Genomic DNA, 24,827 nt, shown 5'->3' with positions numbered 1-24,827 from the left:
TTACATTACGTTTCTGGTGATGTACCTGAAATGACAATTTGTCTTCCCTCCCATTCCCCAAGTGGTTAGTGCTCTGGCATCCTAATTTGTTCATTCAAATCATTGTTTGTCCACTGGGACTGCACAGATAATCTGAGAGATGCAAAATAGCTTCAAATTAAATAGTAAATAATGAAAGAAGGCTAAGAACACGGTAATACTATCTTTTCAGCAATTAGGTATCTCAAATGTATAAACATTTACAGAAACAGAAAATAGTTTCTCCAAATACAAGACTGAGTCTTTCTTCAGCAAAGCATGGCAGTCACCACAGTCATTTTACTCAACTTGTTTAACGTTGCTTCGTAAGTGTAATTCATGCAGAACATCTCAATTATGTTTCATTTTTGGTATTGATAACCTTCAGAATGTGTTTTTATCCTTATTTAAACAAACAGATGATCTCACAGGGCTTCACTGTTTAGGGCAGGTGGGAGAAATCCTACCAGAATTAGCCATGCAGATCTCTTCAATGACTGTTCTTGACTGGTGTTTTCCTTGTAAAGTTGCTTCCCTCCCCCCCTCTCATTTTTTTGCCCTCTTCTTGCAGTGTCCATCATGCCCTGGAAAAAACAAACAACATACCACAATATGTATTCAGTGATCATTGCTTGTAAATAATGCCTTTTTAATATAATCTTAAATTATCTTCTTGTTTGGCTTGTTTGTGAGATGGTGCTTTGTTGGGGATGCAGAAAGGCATTTTCACCGATATGGCTGTGAAGTAGATTTTCTGACTTAGTCAAAAGGTAAACTTGTGGCTAGCCAGTATCTTTCAGTCCTGTAAGCTAAGGGAGCAAGTCACTGTTTTCTCTGTGTTGAACCCCACAATGTCAGCAGTTCACAGAAAGTCATATTTCTTATGAGCTGGAAAATTCAGGTGCAACCAGTGCCTCACACTTTGACTTTTTACTTAGACTGATAATAAGCCCTACATCTAACCACTTCCTAGATTGCATTGAATAGCAGCTTGTGAAACCACAATTAACTAAAGTTTGGAAAACCACAGTTTTTGATGTCTTGTGTTCTGTAATTAGCTCCATATATTCTACATTAAATCATCAGAAATTGACAGTATTGCTGAATCAGTGAATGGAAAAATAAGAGACACAGGGATATTTTAAGCACATATACAAGCAGAAAAGTATGCTTCAGAGCATAAATATTAATTTTTCAAATGACTGTTAAAAAGGGTACATAAGGATAATAGAATGAAAGGTGCCTCTTTAAAAGGCTTTGCAACTCTTCTAAAGTTATGTTTTTGAAATACAAAGTTGAAGAAAACCTTCACCTCTTTCAAAAGGCACAGCAGAGAGCAGCAGTTCATAAATGGGTTATGGATGGTGCAGTGTCAATGTGCAGCACTTCCTTTCCTGGGCAGGTGCTTTGACTTGGTAGCTTTGCAGCAGAGTGATCGTGCAAAACCAGAGCAGTGTGAAAGGAGAAAACCAGATGAAGGTCTGTGCACATGGGGACATCCCTTTCAGTCAGTGTCACTGCTATGAACAGCCTGGTGGCAGGACTGGCACCACAACTGATGCCTGAATAGACTTGTTTAAAATGCTACAAGGAAGATTAATGGCCTGGTTGTGGACATAAAGCAGCATAATTTCCTATCATTTCTGTTAAAAACAGTACCTATACCCATGATGTGATAGCAGGCCCAACTGAATATAATTGTATGTCTGTCTGTGTATCTATCTGTCTATCTATTATCCATCCATCCATATCAAGATACTTGATCTAGTTGACCATCAGATTAATTAGAGAGAATTTGGTCACATCTGTGGACAGTGACGTTGTTATAACTGAAGATATCAGGCTTAAAGGAAGACAGCTGATTAATTATCAGTCCTCAGGAGAATGGATTTTCTCTCCAAAATATTGGATTTGTTAATACTATGAGTTTATTACTTGGCAGAGGGCGTATTTCCTTCTTTTCCTTTTTTGTCAAGGAAATGGCTAAAAAGGAATTGCATGTACAAAGGAAAATGTGTATTTATTCATTATACTAAAATTAATTAGACTGTTTCAAAGATTTATTTCATTTTTAATAACACCAAGAATCAGGCTGAGGCAGTTGTTTATAGTGGTGCCTTAAAATTCAACCTCATTCTATTTTAATGGATTTGTTCATGCTGTAAGCAGCACCAAATTTCATGGGAGACTATTAGAAATAGAATGAAACAATCTGCTTTCAAACCGTCTTTGAAGGATCAATTTTAAATGGCTTTGAAAAAGTAGAGCATGGCAGAAATGCAGCTACTTTTATTTTACAGCTGATACTAAAACCATCTCCTCAAGTGTGTTATATTACATACTATTTTGAGGTTTCAAAGAAATTGTAAATAATCCTGCCAAAGGAACTTCTGCTACTCCCAGGGAACCAACTTTTAATAAAAAACCTGTGACTCCCTAATTTTCTTCAAGAGATAGTAGCTAAATTAAAGTCCAAAACTGAAGTAGTTTCATTCTCATTTTAGTTAAAGGTTTATGGTTTGACATTCAGTAAAAAAAGAATGCATTTTTCTACCATATATTCTATATTTAGGTATACTGGCATGCAGTTATTATTTTTATATGTACCATTAGTTTTCTAAATCCAAAGGGTTAAAATGTACAAATGGACAGAGTAGCTGAGGGAAAAAAGTGTTTGGTTATGTATTCAGAAGAGCTCCTGGCACAGTTAGTCCAAAGAGATTTTAAAATTTTTTAGAATTAATTACTTTCTAAAATTCAGCATGTCCCTCAGCATAATTTCATGGCTCTTCCAGAAAGATCAAGGTCACCAGGTAGATGCTGTGCAATACAGTCCCAGAGATGCAAGGCTGGAAGGGAGCTCAGTGGGACTGGACCTTTTCTGAGCAATTGTCCTGCTCTAAGGGGGAGCAGATACACTAAGCTCATTCTTGCTAGATTTTAGTGCTGTTCCTGAAGTCCAGGGATGAAGATTTCAGAGATTCCCCATGTCATCTGTTGCACACTTTTACATTGTGTAAAACTTTTTTCAAACACTTAACATAAATAATTCTTGTCATTGATGGACTAGGGAACAGCTGATCATCTGATGCTCTTTTGCATGTTTGTTATCTCCTGTCAGCCTGGTCTTGTCAAGATGAAAGAAAGTTGTATCACTTAATCTTTTATCATGCTTCATTCTTTTGTTTTCATCTTGCTCTTTCATGTGAATATCCTGTTTCTCTCTGCCTGTATCTCACAAGTGCTGGAGATAAATCTGAACACTGTATTTCAGCTGAGACCTCTCGAGCAGCTCAATATCTGTTTTTATGATGTTATTCTGAAAATGTATGAATAAGATCTGATTTTTTAGAACAGAATCCCATCACCTCTTATTCAGGTTTAGGTCTCCTCTGTAACACTGTTTATTCTGCTTCAAACTCTACTTATGATTTTGTATTTATGCTTTTAATATTTTACTCCTAAATGCAAGGGATTTTAAAATACTTTTTCTTCAATTTCTCTTATTAAGCATACTATCCCAATTAATCTTGACTTTTGTTGTGCAATCACATTACTTGTGTAATACATATCAAAGTATAATAAGGTAACATGAAATGTTTGATGACACTGAGAATGGATATATTAGGACAGAGATGAGGTTCTTTCCCTGCAAAGTAATGCTTTGTTCAAGGACTTTATACCTTCAAGGCAGGACAAGCTCTGATTTGCAATGTCTGCTGTACAGGAATGTTGGGTGTGTTCATTTTATTGTGATATGAAATGAACAGAAAGCTGTTGTGGAATGCAATTTAACATGTATACTGAAGGATCAAATTAAAATAGTCTTTGGTGTAGAAATAATTTTCACTGTCTTTCACAAATACACTTTCCAGTTGTAACAAATGATTATTCCTGGTGTTTAATGTTTGATGAACCTCCTGTGAGCATACTGGGATAAGTAAATATTTTCTTAAGAACACCTACCCATTTCCAGTAAGGAAGTTCCTAGAGGGAACTTAAAGAGCAGTTCATTCACTGACTCCAAACACTTACTGTTGTTTAATTTGATTAAGCTGTTATATGTGTTTTGAGTAAAATGAGTAATTTTAGAAAAGGTCTGCAGACATGGTGTCCTCTAACTATGGCTGGTCATGTCCCCTGTCACAGAACAATGTACAAAAACTTTTTTTCTATTCAGAACAGCTGCACTTATGTTGGCTGTTTATTCCTTATCAGCTACTGTCAGTCAACTAAACTAGAGCTTTGTGTACAGAAAACTTAAAAAAGGCTACTGTAAATCATAAGTATAGCATCCACAACTTTTTCCTGCTTGAATTTTAGGTATGTCTATAAATGCAGTGATTAATAGTCACAGTAACCCCATTTGCATTAAGATCTGAGCAAACATTCATAAGACTACATGCTCACTGCCATCTGATTGCAGGAATCTCCTTTGCATTGATTCACTTGGGCACTTTATTTGCTGTCAGTTCAACTACAATGTTATTCCTCCTTTTTGATGATAATTTCATATTGTAAGCATAATTCAGGTTCCACAATTCAGCCTTCAGGTATGTATACTGGACTTGCATAGTATCCGAGTGTCAGGGAAAGAAGCTAAGCTTTGGTGGAATCCTATTCTGCAAAAGTTCAGCTAAATCTTGGAGCCAGGGTCTCTGTACAATAAATATAAGCTGTAAAAAAAGATGTGAGGATATCATTGTGAATATTGAGAAGAGATATTCTCTTTCTTGTTCCCAGTATTTGATATATAAATCTTGATAAGGTTTCCCTTCTAGAAGGGAATCGCTGGCATAATACAACATTAATCAAAACAGGACAGCCTAGAAAATTACACTTAACTTTATATTCACAAAATGAAGGTAAAGGGTTTATTTATAGCAGCATTTGGAAAAAACACTTATTTAGCTGTCAACTCATGCATTTGAATGTCCATGAAGGAATATTTTAGTGCAGAGTGATGTCACTTAGAACAGTCATTAAATACCCTACTGCTTTAATCACAAGGTCAGTTCAAGCAAAACAAAAATGAAGCTACCTTAAGAGCTTGGGGTTGAAACATAAAAAGGTAATTGTGAGTATATTCAGTAAGTCATCAAGCAATGAAATATTGATGTAGTTTTGGAAGGGTCTCTGTAGAGTTCTACTTTAACTCTTCAGTGAGAGCAGTATGAGGAGAAAATATCCCATTTTTTTTAAAAGTCAGCAAGCAATCAATAGAGAGTTCTGCCCTGCAAATGGATACAAGACTGCAATGATCTCTTAACAATGAGCTAGATTAAGCAGGGAATGAACTTTAAATGTCCTTAAATGTGTGATGAGTAGTTAATAAGGGAGAGTTGAAAGGAAGGCACTAAGACAGGGAGGACAGAGTAACTACTTAGGAAAATATTTTGTGTTTCCAAAACTTAACCTGCAGCAATCAGCAGCAGTCCCATGAGATGTGAACAGCTGACCACCTGTCCTGCACGTTCCCTCACACGTTCCACACATTGTAAGGATTCACTGCAGCTGCTGATTTGTTTAGGACAGTCCTGTGAATATAAAAAAGAAAATGCTATCAGACATGAAGGTTATGATTTCTCAGACACTGGGGGATTTGCCTGTTTTAGCACCTTGCTGCAAGCACATGACAGTATCTTTCTCCAAAGAAAGATTTTATGAGATTGTGATGAGAGAAACTATACTTCAGTAAATTATTTTGGTACTTCATTTTGCCTACATGCAGTCTACTTTCAATCATTTTCAGCAGGTACTTTATCTGTATAAACACACAAACACACTTCATACCCTTTGAAATGTGTATATAGATGTTAGTATTGCCCATGGTCTGAATTAGACTAAATATTTTTATTGTACATTTAAATTGTACAAGATATAACATGATCTACTGGGTTATAGCTTTTTAAAGTTGCAGTTATGGTCCTCCCATGTGTTTATGCATGGGACAGAAAAAGCCAGATAGTTTTGAATGCATTTCATAAATTTGTTTTGAAAATGTTATAATGAAAGTTACTCTGAGGTTCAGAAATCAAAATATTTAGCAGTTGTTACTAGGATACAAACATAGTCTTTTTCTTATGGCATATATATATAATTGTATGGTATGGGGAAAGCTCACTCTAAATTTTCTTTTAAAGTCTCATTTAAAAGAGAGAAATGTATAAAAAAGCAGAGAGTTCTCACTAAAAATCAAGATTTTGGAGGTATTTATGGTTTATATGTCACTCTGCCACAAGTATGCTTAATAGGAACCCTGACTCTGGGATAATAAACCTAAAATTAGTTTGTATATCTACGGTAAATTGAAAATGATAAAAAAAGACAAATTATTTCAGGAAGTAACTTGAGATTCAAACTGACATACTGATTTGACTTTGAAGTTTCTTGTCTTGGAGATAATCTATGCCATAACTTGTTCTATATGATTATCACAGGCTGTTTGCTTTTAAATGCTTCCTGTTCAACTCAGTGAATTTCAACTTCATCAGGTCCTGCTTTCAGAATAGTCAGGCTGGGTCTTTGCCTACTGGGTCAAAATGTGTCCAAGTCAAGAGATGTCTCACATTTCTTTGAGTCTTCTATCTAGAATCCTGTTCACTACCATGTCCACAGATTCCTAATGCAGGCAAATGCAATTTAAAAACCAATTAGAAAGGTAGAAGAAAAGGCATCAGAATTTGATTTCCATTGCAGGTATCTGGCTGAATCTGCCAGGTTTCTAGATTCTGGGGCTTGCAGGGGTTGTATGCTTCATGGCCTGAGATCTCTGGAGTTGCCAAAGATGCTGGCAACACAGCTTTCAAGCAGAGTTGAGTTGTTTATACAATTCTTCTCTCCTTAATTAGCTGAAAGAATAAATGAGTGAATGAAAGTTCTTACCCAAAAGAATACAAGAATCACTGGGTCATTTTGTAAAAAAACCAAATTTTGTAAAAAAAACCAAAATCCAGTAAAGGAGAGGCAGGTAGTTTTGTAGGGCCTATGAAATACTCACGAAGTAGCACGTGCTGCTTCAATGAGACTTACCAGATGCACTGAAAAAAAATCAATGACGTGCAACTGCATCCAAGAATATCTCCTAGGAATAGAATGTGTATATATCTCCTAGGAATAGAAACCTCTAACACTATCATGATGAAGTGTATTGACAATAAGTTTTCCCATACAATACAGGGCTAATCGTCAGTTTTCTGCTTTTTGCCTTTAAAATGAATTAGTGTGATTTATTACTGATACATGTGATCACAGAAAAATCAAGCTGTATTTTATGCATATATAAACACAACCATTTATGTACACATACATTTTTAGAGATATTTATGATAACTAACCAATCCAGAAAGGTTTTTTGAAAATAGTTCCAGAGCTTATTGCAATTGATGGCATCCTCTGAGAGTTAATGAGCTAACTCTAAATGTGTCAGCTCTGTCTCTCACACCTGTACTGTCTATTTCAAAAGGTGTCAGTGTGTATAGACTTCAGGGAAAAGCTGCAATTTGCCAGAGGAACACTGATGATTAGTGACATCCTGTGCTATTTTCATGCTGCTAGCTTCCTTGGGAGCATCTTGCAATTGTTTCCAGCACAATTAGAATTCCAGGCCTTCTCTGTGAAGTGCACAGAAACTCTGTTTAAGGGAATATTTCAACATTTTCAAAAAACATTTTATCTCAAAAATTTAGCCTGAGGTAATGTTATGCTGTTGGTTAAGCTATAAGACTGTTATCCACTGCTACTTTTGCACATCTTTATTCTTTTATTCCCACCTGTGACAGGCAAAACCAGAAAGGAGCAAATGTGTTCATTTTCCCTTGTGATCTCTGTGATGTTCCTCCTGTTGGTGGTTATGGAGAGTAGAGGTTACACACTATTCAGAAAGCAATCCTCAAACTGCAGTAGCAAAAATGTGGATGTAGAGTTTGGGAAGCCATCTCTGGCTTTAAGGTGTAAATTGGTGCAAGGGTATGCTTAGATACTCAGCAAATGAGGTCCTCAGTGAGATGAAAGGAAACCTCTGCACACACATGAAGAGAGCCTGAACAAGCTTTTGATAAGAGGTTGTAGCACTCTATAGGAACAGAAAATTTGGGGAGCCTGTGAAAGGCAGAGAGCTGGAGGCCCAGGAAAGAGGGGTGCTGTCATCCTGCAGTGTGGTTCTCATTGGCAGAAGCATTAGATTGAGGAGGGCTGGTACCCTCTTACCTGTGTGTCACTTGACTGACAGAGGTTGCATCCCTGAAAGGAGGCCAGCTGAAAGAGAGGGATGTTTAACTCAGTGCCACTGCATCTTATTTCACCAGACTTATCTGCTCAGCATCTCCAGGGTGATGTGTCTCTCATGCAGCCACCCTTGCTGCTGTGACAGTAACTTCATCCAAAGCAGGAAAAGGTGCTGCAGTGGATGGGAGCTGTGGCAGCCTTCCTGACTTCCATCTGTACCATGTGCAGTAAACATCCTCACCTTATTCTGGGTTCTGGCAACCTAAATTGATTAATTGACTATCTGCCTCTGTGGCTTCTTTTTTTATTTTTTTTTTTCATTTCTTTTGCATAAGGCATAAGAAGAGGATCCTGGAGCTTGATTTCTCAACTTGGTTATTTGCACACAGGCCCAGCTACAGATTATCTCACTTACTTCTGCCTTGAAGCTTGAACAGGACTAACACTTTCTTAGCACTGTTCGTTAATGTTGCACAGAGAAGATGTCTTTATAAATGAGAGACTTTCACTAGTGCTTTTTCCTTTGTACTGCTTAGATGCAAGCAATTAAAAGTGCGTGCTTTTTCAGGCAGGTCAGGATTTCTAGAGGCTCTTCACACCTATTACTGCATGTACTTCTGGGAGAAAACAAAGAGCTATTGTTATGTGGAGAAATTTGTGTCCTCAGGGCAAACTCGAAAGAGTTGGAGATCTGCTTTCTCTCAGAGATTCTAATGATGCTATTAGGAGGGTTACCTGTGATTATAAAGGAAGAAAACAGGTTCCTAGTGCGTGTTACAAGAATGTGCATGTACTATAGATTTCAAAAGCATATCTTTAAATCTGAGCAGGACTTGGAGTGTTCCTGTATAATAATTAAAAAAAAAAAAAAACAACCCTACAAAATCTACAGATATTTCATTAAGAGAAATGTTATTTCTTTCAAATTACAGATCCTAGTTGTGTTTCAGTGGAGACTAGATTCCTTTGAGGCTTTTTTAGAGTCCCTTCAAGTTTGATTAAACTACACTGATGTTTATTATTTTCTCTGAACTGTGCCAACTGATGAATGGGTCATAACTCAGAAACTGCTTGACAATATTTTCTTCAAGACAAGAAAGCAAAAAGAAAAAGTGGGGATTTCTTTTGTGGGGAGATAATTATTTTAGACATAGTATTCAGTACTTGTAAGTGTCCTGTCATGCCAAGTATTTGACTCACTTGTTTTTGTTTTTCCAGTCTTAACTTAGTGCTTGTGTTATTAAACGTGAAATTCCTTACTCCTGGCGGCAGCAATCTAGCATTACTATTTTTTGCCTCTTTTTTAACTGGAAGAGGGTAGTGTTAGTACCTTTAGGGTGTTAGCACTCTTATCCTGAGAACCAGGAGCAAAATAAAGGCTTTTCTTAGGTCATAATAGAGCTATTAAGAGCTGACCTTGTGTAGATTGTAGGTCAGTGCTGTTGTGTTCTGAATTGTTAATCCTTGGAGCAGGTACAGTGCAAGGAAAGAACAGACAGAAAGTGGCAAACAGGAAAGGACAGGAAAGATTCTAATATCCAGTCTCGTATCCAAATTTATACCTGGTATCTGTCTAACACACTTCTGTATTCTTCAGGTAAACCAATAATGAGTATCTAACAAAAATTGGTTCTATTCATCCTCTCACAGAATTTGTGAGGTCAAGGAATTGCCTTTATGTTCATTTTACAAATTTGATAAGGTTACAAACCTGTGTGCTGTGAAATTCCTGGTGGCAGAGTGAATCTAAAACTGTGTATTTGCGTTAGCAGCTGCTGTGCTTTCAGTTGTGATGGCTTTGCTGTTGCAGGTATATTCTTCTTTTTCAGAAGTTTGCCTCTTGTTTATTATTCAGCCACATACACAGTCATGCTGGCATAGCAAGGAGATACTACCTCCAGGTGCTTTACATGATGAAGGTTTGACCTAAATACTGTGCTCAGATAACACAAGAAATATGTGTCAGAACAAGAAATTAATCATAGTTCTTCATGTTAGGCTGCATACTAAATAATACTTTAGGCTTTAACTTCAACTAGATAATTTTAAATTTGTTTGTTGAAGCTTTTGTTCAAATCTGCTGCTTCACTGAGGATTGACTTCTTATTCTACTTACAATAGTGTCCTACTCTTTTCCCTTTGAGAAAGAGGCTAGATGGAGTAATTTTGATTCCTTTAATAGGGCACAACTAACATTGTGAGCACTCTAAGATGCATTTTAGTCTCTAAATTTTTTCTGGGGACTAGAATTTTTTCTGGGCACTGTTATGTATGATGTTCTGGACTGGATGGTCTTGTGACATTAGTCTGTACTATTTCCATTGTTTTTCCCAAGCCTATATCTTTAACTGTTGCCTAAATGGGTCTACTGGCCTGTCTTGTATGTTTGTAAACAATTTGGGGATTTCTGGGTGGTATTTGTTTTGATAGAGCTAAGTGCACATACAGAAATACAATATAAACAAACCTGAAGAAAATTCTGTTTGATCCAACACCAGTTGTCATTCTTGGCTGTTGTACAGGCCAGCAGAAGTTCAATGTTTTCTGCTCTGGTTTTCATCCTGAATCATTTTAACTAACAGTAACTATGCAACTGTTTGTCTCTATCTTGGTTCTAAGCATATTTATGCTTATTAAAGCAATTTGCAATTGTTTCCTGGGCAGAAAAACAGAAACAAACCACAGCATGTTTGTTTTTTTTTTTACTAGAGGAATCATATAGAGAACTTGATGCATTTGTCAAATCTATCTTGACAGAAATTATTCATGCTCAGGGAAAAAAAAATAAGAAAGGTGATCTCAAACCTAAAACATTGGCATGAGTTGAGAATGTGTTGCTATGACAGAATAAGTGTTTACTGTCAATTAGTATTTATTATAGCAGAGTGTGGAGAACATCACTTCTCAGAAAATGGTTTCCATCAGGAAAGATATTTTGGATAGCTGCTATATTTGGACAGCAGAAGTGTCTGCGGTCTTGGGTTGTATCTCCCCAGTCAGATAAATAAATATATGTTAAATCAAATGTTGATTATTTTTAGGCGACCTGTTAGGGGAGACATGAGAAATTTCTGTGGACTAAATTAGGTGATGCCATCTAATAAATGTCCACTTGATAGATGGCTGCTTCATTATCAGATCATTATCTCCATCAATGTTGAGCAGCAAAACAGCTAGAGATCATCAGTGGTCCCCCTGGGAGGCTTTCCCAGCACCATTCTGCTGTGAAATGGCATTGCTCTCTCTGACACCCTCTGGCTGCTGGTGTTGTGGCACAGTACAGGGAATGCCTTGAGATCACCAGTGAGTGTCAGCCATGCAGGTGGAGTGGGGCCTCCAGGTAGGACTGCCTAGAGAAATATAGGTTAAATTGCAACAGGAGTGATAGACTTGCTATAAAGTGACTGAAAGCTTCAGGTAGGAAGCATTTTGGCATTTCTGAGGTGCAGCTATGATGTTATTTTCAGAGTTATGCTGAAGTTCCACATTTGCTTATTCTAAAAGATGTGTACCATCCATGAAGTCGAGTTTTAATTTCTCGCATCAAGTCATTTCTGCTTTCAGCTCTGCAAGTAAAACCTTTTTGCATGCGTAAACTCTGCCTATAGATGGCAAACTTTGAGAAAGCCAAGTGAAATTATAAATGGTATAGAATTCCAGTATATAGTTTTAGTCACTGGAAGGAGTACCACTTATGCTGTCCTGGATGTTGTGTCCAAAAGATTTAAATTATAAAATAATTAGTATCCACTCCCAAGTAAAAACAATGTAAAGTAATTAGAAGTAGCATTTATCTTGAACAGTTTATTGAATTGAGATTTCATAAAGGTTATTATGTCACAAATTCAATATACAGCTCTATGATATCAATCATCTTTAATCTTTGGTACATTTTAATTGTCATATAAATTGACTAACATTAAAGATTATTGAAAAAAACATTCTTAATCCTGAGATCCTAATGACTTTATTCTAAAACATTGAAAGCTGTATGATTTTGCTATTTCAAATTCTTTTTCTGTTTTGGGCTGCTGTGATAATAACTAGAAAGTGATGGCAATTTTAATTGTGTTCCCACTAAGTGCAATGATTCACCATATCCTCACAACATTTTAACTCAGGCAAATGCCTATTGAATCTAGAATGCCATAAACTGATGGATTACTTCCTACATATGTATTTTTTAGTCTGGATGTTGTAAGCTGTCAATATGGAAATAGATTCTAGATCAATACATTTTCTTCAGGAATCCACCTGTTTCTCTGGCAACAAAAATCCTAGCAGAAGTAAGACACTGAAGTAAATGCTTCAGCTGAAAACAAAAGAGAAGAATTTTTTTTAACTTCAGTTATAAGTTCTACCATTGATTTTGTTTTTCATAAACAAAGGTTAGTAAAACCCTGCACCTTCAAACCAGGAAATGTGGCTGTTACAGCATTGTGGAGAAAAAGAGGAAGAAAAATTTTGGAATGTTTATATTTTTGACCATCTGAATTGCAGTGTCACAGCACTCTTCTGAACCTTGTTAAGTAACATATTTTGGTAACACCAGCCATTTAAATTATAGACCAGAATCTGTTGCTTTATTATCGTAATGGAATAGATGGATCAACACACTGCTATTTTTAATGCAGGCAGTAGAGCAAAGAGAAGAAGAAATATTTTAATATTTTGAAAACCACATTCATCCAGGATGGGAAACAACTGTTTCACCAACTCTAATGGAAATGATTAGCAAGATGAAACTATTGTAAAATTAACAGTAGCAGAACACATAATCTATGTTTTGTATTATTTTTGTAAGACTTCCAGTTAAAAAGCAGCACAAATCCTTCTAGTGGCTGCATTTCTTGAAGCTGTAGAGAAAGCCTTCAAGCACAAAATAGGAAGGCCATGGTGGTTATTCCCATTTGCTGCTCTTTCAACCACACATTTAGCTGAAACCAAAACTGCATATTTAATAGAATTTAGAGGACAGAAAAAAAAATTATTATTATTGGTATGGGGTGCAGCTACCACAGGAGTCTATATTTTAGAAAACTTCTGCTGAGTGTTGCACTAAATCTTCTTTTCCAGCATAACTGCTACATTTGTCATCAATTTCCCTGATCATTTTGAAAAGGTAAATGACCACTCTACCATTGATCTGACATCATAGATGGAAAAAAATATAGTATATACACAGTTCACATTACAGTACTGACAGTGCCAATTTGACACTAAGTGGTATGAGGATTTTTAAATATAGATATCTATATAAACACGTATTCTTGTCTTCTCCATCCCCTAAATCAGCAGCATGTTCAAATTTTTCTTCATCTTTCTTACATGGTCCCGATGAATTGCTCTGATGCATTACTGTGGCCATAATGTCTGTAGTAATGTCTGCACAGAAAAGCCTAAAGTCTAAACTTCAGGTGCTTCAGAAGCAGCTTCCTACTAAGGCTTACCTTCCTGCCATTTTTTATTGTTTTGAAAATATAAATAATAGTTTTAAAACAGATTGTAGAGTGAACAGAAACAGATGCCTCACTTTGCTTGAATTGTCTGTGACTAAGTATTCCTGTCCACTGAGCTTGTCAGTGAGATTTGTGCTGTGGTAAAGTACTTTGTCAGGACTCAATTTCAATGTTTAAATACTTTTGATTTCATTTGGAACATTTTTTCTCTTTGTAAGGGAGAAATAATTTTAGTTATGCCAGATGTTGTTAATACACTGTTCATTATTGTTTAACCAGAAACATAATTCTTAGCACTATATGAAACACAACTGGTTCTTTTTTTTTTATTTATAGATGACAGCAAGAATATTTGCTGTCTTTGTACTGGGGTATATTAATATTTTGCATTGAAGGACAAGAAGGCAAAGATTGTGGCTAAGTTTCTGAGGAGAAGCAGAATGTGAAATGTTTCAGATTTCTAGAGGGGCTTGGAAAATGCCTGTAAATGGGGCCATATTTTTAAATCACCCTTTGTTCTGTTTCTGAAGTCCCATCCGTCACTCAGTGAACATGTTCAAAGGACAGGTGTAGTGGCATGCTAGCTGCAAGGCTGGAAATATAAGAAGTAGGCGAACTCTGCAGTGGGAGTTTGTTTACAATTATTGCTAAAGAATAATTAGGTACTTTTTGACTCTTGTCATTTGTCTTATTAGATAAACTGTACTTTGGAAACAAGCTATCCACTCATAAACTTTCCCAGATACGTAACTGGGTAAAGTACCGCACTTTGTCAGAGCCAGATCCATTAACCCTCTGACTGGTGCTCTTCTCTTGGGTTTGATTGCAGCACCACACAGAAGCACCCAGCCCATCCCTGCTGCCCCCATCAGCCCTGCCCTTGGATGTGTTAAACAACGCCGTTGCTGGGTTCAGCACTGTGGAAGACCTTATCCGCTATCTCGAACCAGAGCGGTGGCAGCTGGATTTGGAAGATTTGTACAGGCCAACGTGGCAACTTCTTGGGAAAGCATACATTCATGGGAGGAAGTCAAGAGGTAATTTACTCTTCTGTCTGGCCTTGCAGCTTGCTGTGGGTATGATTTCTTGACAAAGAATTAAGAGCGTTCTTTGCCTTGATTTTTGGTTCGAAGAAAGCAATATATTAGAAAGAGAGCAGGTTCCATTGTTGTTCACTGCCCTCACCATTGTATTATTTGAAAAAGGGAAATAGCTAAACTCAAAGGAATTTAGCAGGATAGGGCAGCAAAGTGGAATTAAAAAAAAAGCAAACACAGCACTTTGCTGTAGGGAACCTGGGAGATCTTTATTTCCCTAAAGTAGCAGGGCGTCTTGATGGAGTAACATATTTGTAATTCGTGGGTTTCTTTTTTTATGGAGGGCAAAAACTTTATTTTAATTTGAGGTAGGTAATATTTTATACTTACTGTATTATGTGAGTGATTGTTTATTTCCCTAAAATTTTCCCAGTCTCTACATTAAATGAATTGAGAGCAATACCTAAATGTTTCTCTTTGATGACACCTTAGGGAATACCTTGTGTCCATGTCTGGGTTGATCATGCAGTTGTGAACTTCATCAGAAGTTAAGTAGACTGTGTTTTCAAAATTTGTAGATCTATTGATCAGCAACTCATTTTCTTCCTTCTACATCTGACACTCCTGAATTTCCTGCCACATCCCCTCCAGATGCTACCCACTACTTCATGTTTATGGGTAAACATGGATAGTGTGAAGGCAGTGCCACCTTCCTTGCCCACCATATGGCATGAAAATGAAAACATATGAGCCTAGCTGAACAGACTTCCCTGCTGGTGGATGTAAACTAGAAGGTTATCATCTAAACAGCAAGAAAAGGGAGGAAGTAGGACTTTGCACAGCTCAAATTTAAGGGTTTGACAGTTAATTCTTAGATCAGAGCCCAGAAATCAGCCTTTGTGCCCTATCTGTATTGCTATAGCTGTGCAAAGAGCAGCTAAATTATGAGCCAAAGAGGAGGAAAAATCTTTAAAAGCTCTCAGATAGTCATTTAACACTTCCTTAATTAAAGAGATTTAGTATTTGCCAAATGCATGCCATAAGCACACAGTAAGTGGGAGAAAAACAAAATGCAGGTGTTGGATAACATCTATATTGACAAAAGAAACTCCCTGCAAGACATATCTTAGAAGGAAACTATCAGAGTAAATCTTTTAAAGACTTCTAATTAGATGGTGAAATAGATTTTTTTCACTGAATAAACATATCATGGTATTGCCACATTTGTCTTAGAGACCACCCTCAGACTGCATTACTGAGTCTGTAATATAATAGCCTGAGGTGGAAAATATGTCCAGTTGAAATGACATAACACTATTCAATAGATAGGAAAAGCAAAAACTTTTTATTCTTTTTTATTTTTTTTCCCATATTGATATTCTCTCAAGCAGAATGTTTGCTGTATTTCAAAACCTTTTTAAGAAATGTTTGTGAGAAGGGCATATCCTGAAATTTTTTGGTTTATTTAAACTCTTTGATTCATTATTAGATCAGTTTCATTTTTAGTGTTTCAGTGTAAAAGTTAAATTCCTGTCCCATTATCATAAACAAGTTATTAAAAGTGTATCTTACTTTATGTAGAGAAATATCCTCTAGTCCTACATAATAATTGGTATGAAAAACTATATTTAGACAACCTAAAATCCAGAGAACTTCTGTCTCTGATGTTTTCTCTGGATAAAATGCTTCCATAAACTTCTAGTCAGAAGAGAAGAACCAAGTTCAGAGGCTTTGATGTCGAAATATAGTCACAGATTCTTTCATGCCATTAAACATGCATAAAAAGAAAATATATTTTGCTGTGCAAAAAAAATTATTCCATCACTTCCCACTGAAATCTATATGTAATCTTTAGATCATATTCTGAAATGTCCTTAAAGAGGAAAAAAATAGTCCCAGCAAAAACGTAGTCCTTAGCAGTTGTGGGTTTTGTACAGTTATGTCACTTTTTTTTTTATTTATACCCCACTTCTTCCTTGAGATTTTGTGACAGCTCCTATTGTAGAAGCCAGTAAGAAACTTATATTCCCAGGAACATCTCCAAAGTGCTTAGGAATGAAAACCATTCTGCTGCTATCTGTGCTCACACACAAGTGCCCCAACAGGAATTTAATTTGTTTCATTGACTTTGAGAGCAGAACCCAGCTGGAAAAATGTTTTGGGAAAGAAGTTTCCCTGTGGTACTCAATGCACATCCAGAAGATGCCAGAAAATTGCATTGCCAGTTGCATAACACTAGTAATTTCAGGCTGCTGTGAACATGGATTAGTTCAGTTGTGTGTGCCAGTGTCAGCATGCTCTTGAAATGCACTTTACTGTAGGCCTACCTGCAATCTAGATTTTTTATCCTTCACTTATTTTTATTTTAGTGTTTCCCATTTATGCGCTACTGCAGAGCCTTCACTCCTCCTGAGCTAGTGCTAGACAAAAGAGCCTTGACTGTTGTGTCATGTTGTGTCAAACATGATACATGAGTGGAAGCCAAGTTGAAGGAGTGTTTAAATGTTCACATTATAACAGGTACTGTAACTCAGTGCACTTGGGAAATCCACATAACCTTTTATTGTGGTTAAGTAAACACTTTTAAGGGAATATATACATTCTCTCATCTAGTTTCGTGCCCACAGTGTGTTAAAATAAATTTTGAACAGACAGCTACTCTTTGAAAAAATAACAGCTTCATTCACACACTTCAAAGAAGTGATTATATAAGCACTAGATAAATTTGCCACAGACCTTTTAATGAAATTGAATTACATAAGATAGGGCAAGGGTTCATTGTGAGGTATTATAGCAATATACCTTAGTACATTTTAAAGCATGGAGATCAAACATGACATTTGTTCATCTCTCCTGAAGCCTGTTGTAACAGTACAGCACCCTGAAAGATATCTCCTAAGAGCTGACTGTGTGTTCTCCAACAGAACCCTTTTAAAATTAATGTCTGCAGGTCTGAGGGGTTGAGTTCAAATTAATTTTTTTTGTGACAAAGTGAGTAACATGCTGTTTATTTTAGTGCATTGCCCTTTTCTCTACAAGTACAGCTAGCTGTAGGTAGGGAAATTGATGCATTCCTCTGCTGCTGGCAGAAGGCAATGGAGAAGGACAACATCACCACCCAAGAATCTCTCTCCCACTGCTCTGTGGGCCTGCTGGAAGGGGTGTCAGTGCTCACTTTCACTTTCAGTATCCCATGGTGAAGAGCTGAGCAGCACTTAAGATTAGCTCCTTCAAATTCACTGCACCAAGCATATCAGTCTCTGCAGAAACAATCTTCCAGGAGAAAGTATTAGCAGAACTAGCACTTCTCACAGTGTGCTTCAGGCATTTTATCCTCATTCAGACAGCTCACTTATTGCATGTTTGAAAACATTACAGAAGAAAGAAATACTCCATTCCTGTCTACAGTCCTTGATTAATGGAGGTAGACACATCCACCTTTTAAGTGACTCAGCCTAGAGCTATTAGCTGATCAGAAGGGCTTAAATAATTTCTGGTTTTTCACAGTGAATCTCTCCCCCGGAAGTTTTGTCTCTCTTTTCCTCCGCTCTCTCCTCAACTTTCTCCAAGGAATGCTCTTGCAGTGTGGGAGGCAGGCCGGTGTCCTATCAGTAACGTTATTGGAGTTATTACACACTCCTCCCTCTTAAAATTCAGTTTGTTTATTTAGGAGCCTATGTTAACCTGATAGTGGTGGAATGAAGTTCCCCAGCTTGGCATTGACTGTGAGTGCAAGCAGAGAAAAGGCTTCAGTGTGTTTAACTGACCTTTCACAACAATAAATCCTTACTTATGGATGCCAGTATATGGATATGCCTGCAAAAGAAATGTTTGAAGGAACATGGATTGAAATTCCTTCCCAAAGATCTGCTCCTTGGAGAGTACCACTGAGCATTTCTGCTAAAGAAATCCAGCTTCCAAATTTTTTTAATGTCTTATGTGTTTAAATAGAATTAGGAAGAATTATCTTGCCTTGATAGGCTGAAGTTCTTCTTGATGACCTCTTAAGGCTCTTTACATAGTAAAGAGGGAAAAAAGATATTTCTGTAGAGGGTGATTCAGACCAGAAACTTATTTTAACTTTATTGTATTTATTTTGATTCATGAATAGATGACATTAAAATATTTTTAAGCTATATTAATGCACTGGGGTTCTTCCCCACCCCCTAATTTTCTCTTGATTTAGCTTAAAACCACTTGGTTAAATGTCTTTATCACTTTATTCGGGGCCTCTGTTTCACTCATCTCAATAGCCATGTTATCATAGTGTTTTCATTTTCTCTTTATCTTTTGGGTTTTTTGCTAGAGAGAGTAGTATCCCTGTGAATTAGACATCACTTCTGTTCCTTAATGGTGAGTGTTGAGAAAAACAATTCAGAAAAAAGATCCTAGATCATGATCACTATAGTCTGACTTTTCTGAAATAAATTCAATTTCCATTGCTTCTCACTTTTTTTTCCCCCCAGTCTTATTATTTTTTTCCGAATTTCAACCGCTTATTTCCAGACTTGTTAGCTCTTGACTATGCAGCTAAGATGAACATAAAGGAGCTTGTTCTTTCAGATCTTTTCATTAACCTTGCTGTTCAATCATTGACATAGTGAAACTTTAGTATGATACAGTGGAACCAGTTTATAGGGAAATTGGTTCCAAATATTAATATCTTTAACCTGCACTTCAAGTTAGTTCCTTACAAGGACGAACTTTTATTTAAGACACATCAAGAGAAAGTGAAACCTAGTGGAACAACAGAAATTCCTATATATGCTGCTATGGAGAGGGAAGAGAAAATGGAACCTACTAATAGTTACATAGCTATACAATCTTGTGCAGTTATTTATTCAGTGCAGAATTCCCTGATGATGACAACTCCTTGAAGTTCTTAGTCCATAAGACTTCTGCTTAGATATGAATGGTTTCATTCTTATAATTACAATGCCCTAGCAAAGAAGCAGTGATTGAAATTGCAACAAGATGTTTGAGTGCTTTATTGCAAGTGAATTGAAAATATCTTTGAAATTTTGCAGGATTCTTAATAGCTCTGTGTGTGTTTCTCCAAATCCAAAATGACCGTAGAATAACAACACTGGAGCTCAGAGTATTGGTGTGAACAAAGTGACTTCCATTAGGGTTGATTTGATAAAACGTGTACTGGAACATAGCAGCCAAATCTTGCTTTAAATGGAACCAACTTTGCCAGAGTTATAAAATAATGGGTGAATATCACTGTGCAGCGATCATTCCATTTGAGTTTCATGGTGTTCATGGAACTGTGCTGGGCCTACACAAAAGGGAACCTTCCCCATGGGTTCTGCACCGCTGAAGTTGATCTGCCACGAAGGAGCTTGGATTGCAGATGAGAGGAGCACAATTTTCTCTGTCTGTTTGCAGTGGTGGATCTGAACCTCCTGAAGGAGGAGGCACGGCTGTACAGCTGCACCCCGCGCAACTTCTCGGTGTCACTGCGCGAGGAGCTCAAGAGAACGGACACCATCTTCTGGCCGCTGTGTCTGCTGGTGAAGCGCTGTGGTGGAAACTGTGCCTGCTGTCAGCAGAGCTGCAACGACTGCCAGTGTGTGCCAACAAAAGTCACCAAAAAATACCACGAGGTATGCACTATTTTTACATTTACATGTTTGGAAACACTGAAAGACAGTCAGGGCATTTATTTTTAATAAAATGAATGCACCGCCATTAATATTTTAATATTTTATGTATTGCACTTTTAGCAAATAACTTTTTAGCATTTTAATTAGGTATTACATTGAAAAAGGTAAAATCTTTCTTATTAATATACTTTTCTGTGTAACTAATAATTTCTGAGGTATTTGCTGGTGCAGTTCAGACATATCACAGCCATACCTTTTGTTCTTTCTCTAGTGGTAGATATTGACTTTATGAAGAAACAAATATTTGTTCATTTCCATTGCTGTAAATTTATAGCTAAAATTGTTTATTATAGAATTTTCTAATTGGGTTAACTCTACTGTTTGCTCTTAAATAAAATTAAGTAGAAATCTGAAATTGAAAGACTCTTCTTTGGCAAAGCAACGTGATTTAATCATGTTCAACATGATTTAATCAATTTTGTAAATGGCTTGAGGTAAAAGCAAAAATAGTAATGAGTGGGTAGAATTAAAGAAGACATTAAGTTTTAATACGCTTCCTGTCATCCAGTGGGTTTCCAGTGCAATCTAGCTCATAATCTATGTATTTGATGAAGCACTTGCTGTTTTCTTGATGCTTGGCTTCTTCTCCTTCAGGTTCTTCAGCTGAAGCCAAGGATTGGTGTCCGGGGATTGCATAAATCATTGACAGATGTACCCTTGGAACACCACGAGGAGTGTGACTGTGTGTGCAAAAGGAATACTGAAGGATAAACATGATATAATTGTGCTGTTTTCTTTCAAAGCACATTCAATCAATGGCTGATTCTATTATGGGGCTTGTGCATTATCTCCTTCTGTAATCTCAGTTGTTTGCTTTGGGGATCTTCCATCTTGAAGATTTACAGTGAGCTCTAAAAAGAGGAGAAGCCAAACTGGGATTATATGTTGTGTGACAGCTCTGTTTGGAGGCCCAGTGGAAGGATGGGAGAAAGGCATCAATGAGGGATTTAAAATATATGTATTGTTGTTGTTCCCCACAATTTTCTTGGCAATACATGGATTAATAATTTAGGAGTAGAAAATAGATTTAGAAGGCTGACATCATGGAGACTTGATCCTGCTGGCTGTCTCATTTCTACAGCTCGAGTACATCTGGCCTCTGGTTGAAAACACCTGAAATCTTTGTGTTCAGCTACTCCTACGTACTCTAAATCAAAGCGTTCTCTGTTGTATAAACTTGGGTTAAATCAGACTGTCTTTTTCTGAATTAAATTTAATTTGTCTAATGCTGGTAGGAAGGACTGGATTTTTCCATATGCTCTAGTAAAGCTCCTGCCTTTTAGAAGGAAGACTGGACAATAATGTGAGCTAAGGAAGCAAACATTGAAAAGATCAGTGCCTTTATTCTTACTACTATGGCTGATGATTTTTTTTTGTGTGTTTGTTATTTTTTATCGTGTACATTTTTATACTCTCCTTTTGACGATATAACTATTTGCTTTTCTAAACTTGTTAAATATATCTATTTTTACCAAAGGTATTTAATATTCTTTTTTTATTACAACCTAGATCAACTATTTTTTAGTTTTGTGAGACTTTAAAGCCAGACTTATACAGTTGGAGGAACAGAAATGTGACTACAGTGGGAAAGAAGCATGATCTCTTTTCAGTTTGTTTCTACAAAGTGAAAACTACAGGTTTTTTTACCTGGATGCACAGTAATAGTAGACAAAGATATATGGATGAAGTTCTAAGCTTGCTAGCTCCATGAGCCTAAAAATATGAGAGACAGAGGTTACTATAACCAGTTTCAAAAGTTGACTTTAAAAATTCCCTCTCTCCATACTGTCCTTTGTTCAGGTAGAAAAGAAATGAGCATAGATGGATGCATTCTGGCTTGTTTAACTCTTTAATTTCTTTAAAGGAGAATGACCTACAATGTAAGAAAAGAAACCAGTGTCTTGCAGCCGTCATGATTCATCATGGTCATGGGAAGGCAGTCCTGTCAATGATGAAGTGTATGGTTTTCCATTGACAGAAACAGCTGCTTAAGTACTGTTCACTCACAGGAATGTAACACTCTGCAGAGCAGTTTGATGAAACTCTATGGTATTGTTCTTCTGTATGTTTTATTCTTTAACCCATACACTTATCCCACCCCATGCAAATTGAAACAGAAACAGTAAAGTATTTTGCTTGTAAAATGCTTTAACATTATGCCTAGTTTATTTTTTTGACTATTGGATTTTCAGATTGTAATGAATCACAAAATAAAGTAATAATGCTAATTTTGGGAGAATAAAAGTTTCAGTGTGGTTGCATATTTGTACCCGTCAGTATACAATTTAATGGGAAAAGATAGGATGGTGATTTTCTCCTTACCACTTTGAAAGTCAGCTCTGAAAACAAAAGTCTTCTGTTGCCAAGACTTCCACTTGCTTTATTAATTCTGCATTACTGTAAATACACAAGGGAAAAAAAAGGAAAGGAATTAATATGATGCTATTTGTAGAAACAGTCAAAATGTTCAAAATTGTGTGGGATGTGAAGCCATCAGATTGAAATTGCATCTTCTGTTATTGTTTCCACAGTGAAAATGAATTCTGATGAAAATTTGGGTTTTTTGCAAGTTAGTATGACTTTCTGATACCAATTCTGGAAAATATTCAGGTGGCTTCTTATTTTGTCCCCACCCTCAAACACCTACACAGTAAGAAAAATTTCTGGTGTAAATGTGACATATAATTTTCCAGTCTGAATATTAACCCTGTATCAGAATACAGAATTATGGTCCCAAAGAAACCTGGTTTACTTGAGTTTTGAGTCTGTGACCAGAAATGTTTTGCAGGGATGTTGGGGATGTCTTTGCATTAATGTTGTCCCTTTTTTTGGTTTTTTTTTTTTTAATTTAAAGAGTTTTTGAACAGCAGGTCAAGGTAAAGACAGAAATCATAGCCTCTGGCATCATAATTCAGCAGAGGAATCAAAATATGTAATTCCATTACAGAAGATTCTGCTGTAGAAAATGCAGGAGGTCTCATCCTCTCTGTAGACTTGCTAGGAGAAAAAGGCTGGTCATGAATTTTGAGGTAGGTATTTGGTGGCAGCAGAGTAATGGGGAGTTTCTGGGACCATGTGGGATGTGGAGAGTAGTGTTTTCCAAATGTCACAAGTAGTTTTTTTCCTATTGACCCCCTCTGTCTCACTTTCTTCCTTGCCAGTTCCTTGAACCAGTTTCCTCCCCAGCTACTTGCTTTGGACCTGTATTTGAGCTCCTTTCCCTTTTGCTCCCTGTATTGCCTTCACACCATTTCTGTTTGCCACCCTCTTGTGAGGCATCATTGAGCTCTGTACCTCCCCCTTTTCTCCATGCTCAGGCTTTGTCTTCTTGCTACTTGTGCCAGGTTTTTCCACCTCTCCTCAGACATTCAGGAGATTTGGCACTGCACCTCCTCCCTAGCTGAGAGAGTCTGGAGAGGCTCATTTATCCTCCAGGAGGGGATGTGGGAAAGGCAGCAGCTGAGGGGAGCAGTGAAGGGTGCAGTTCTCCTGCTTGGTGCTGCATCCCGGGTCCTGCCAGGCAGAGCAGCTGCTCCTGGCTGTGGGTGGCTTCTAAGCAAAAGTTGTGGTAAAAACTGACTGAAGATATCAATAGTGAATTACTAACAAGCTGCTAACAGTGCCTTTCACAGCTACAGGTAATGGCAGCTGAATGCCAAGGATGTGTGGAAATAGATTGACATAAGTAGGTAGTAAGCCTTTTCTAATGTGGAATAGAAGTTGCAAGTTTTGATGTTACATCTTAGTGGAGATTTTTTTAAAATGTTACTGTGTATTTTAAGCCATGAATTCCTGAATTGCATCAATGTGAGCATCAGGGTTTGGCAATAATGGCTGTTTCTAATGAGTCTGAACAGTGGAAACAACCAAGTAGAATAAAGTAGCTCCTGTAAACAGACAAAATCCAAATAGCACAGTCTGGATTTTGTAAGTTTTATCCTATGCCCAATAAATGTCTTCAGTCAAAAGTAATTGTTCCCCCCAGAGGAATAGGTGGGGGAGCTGATGACTGATGTTGAGCCTTGTTTTTATGGATTCTGTAGATACTCACATTCCTGGAACCCTCCTGTCAGCTGTGGCCAGCATGGGAGTCATGGAGAAGCACCAAATCTTTACTCACCAAGGGCGTTAACTGCACATCTCTTGGCTCTTAAGTGTTTTTGCTCTGTGTCTGACTGGTTGAACAGGCTTACAGCTCCTTTTCAGCAGAATAGGAGGAAAAAAATGTGGATGAGAGAATAGAGTGTGGGGAGAAAAAAAGATAGAAACACAAAGATTTGTTTTTTATTAGCTAGTGCATCAGCTAATGCAAGCTGTTACCTGATTTCCTTTCTAACAAAGAACTGCGTTGAAACTCTTAAAATTTTGCAATTCAGATGCTAGCTGCTTAAATAATCTCATTTTGTTTACTCAAATTC

General features: G+C 37.0%; 1 protein-coding gene across 2 annotated transcripts in view; it reads left to right on the top strand.

Annotated features, from left to right (window-relative positions):
• The window catches only part of PDGFC (platelet derived growth factor C), a 123,895-nt gene extending 101,258 nt beyond the window's left edge, over positions 1 to 22,637 (top strand). For both annotated transcript variants that reach the window (XM_054633336.2, XM_077177239.1), the window contains 3 exons: positions 14,533 to 14,740; positions 20,132 to 20,349; positions 21,004 to 22,637. In XM_054633336.2, the coding sequence (XP_054489311.2) occupies positions 14,533 to 14,740; positions 20,132 to 20,349; positions 21,004 to 21,120 (543 nt within the window). In that variant the 3' untranslated portion in view covers positions 21,121 to 22,637. The remainder of the gene's footprint in view (positions 1 to 14,532; positions 14,741 to 20,131; positions 20,350 to 21,003) is intronic.
• The last annotated feature ends 2,190 nt before the right edge of the window (positions 22,638 to 24,827 follow it).

Source organism: Agelaius phoeniceus, chromosome 4 (assembly GCF_051311805.1).
Source record: "Agelaius phoeniceus isolate bAgePho1 chromosome 4, bAgePho1.hap1, whole genome shotgun sequence".
Classification (NCBI taxonomy): domain Eukaryota; kingdom Metazoa; phylum Chordata; class Aves; order Passeriformes; family Icteridae; genus Agelaius; species Agelaius phoeniceus.
This window is presented reverse-complemented; position numbering and strand designations above follow the sequence as displayed.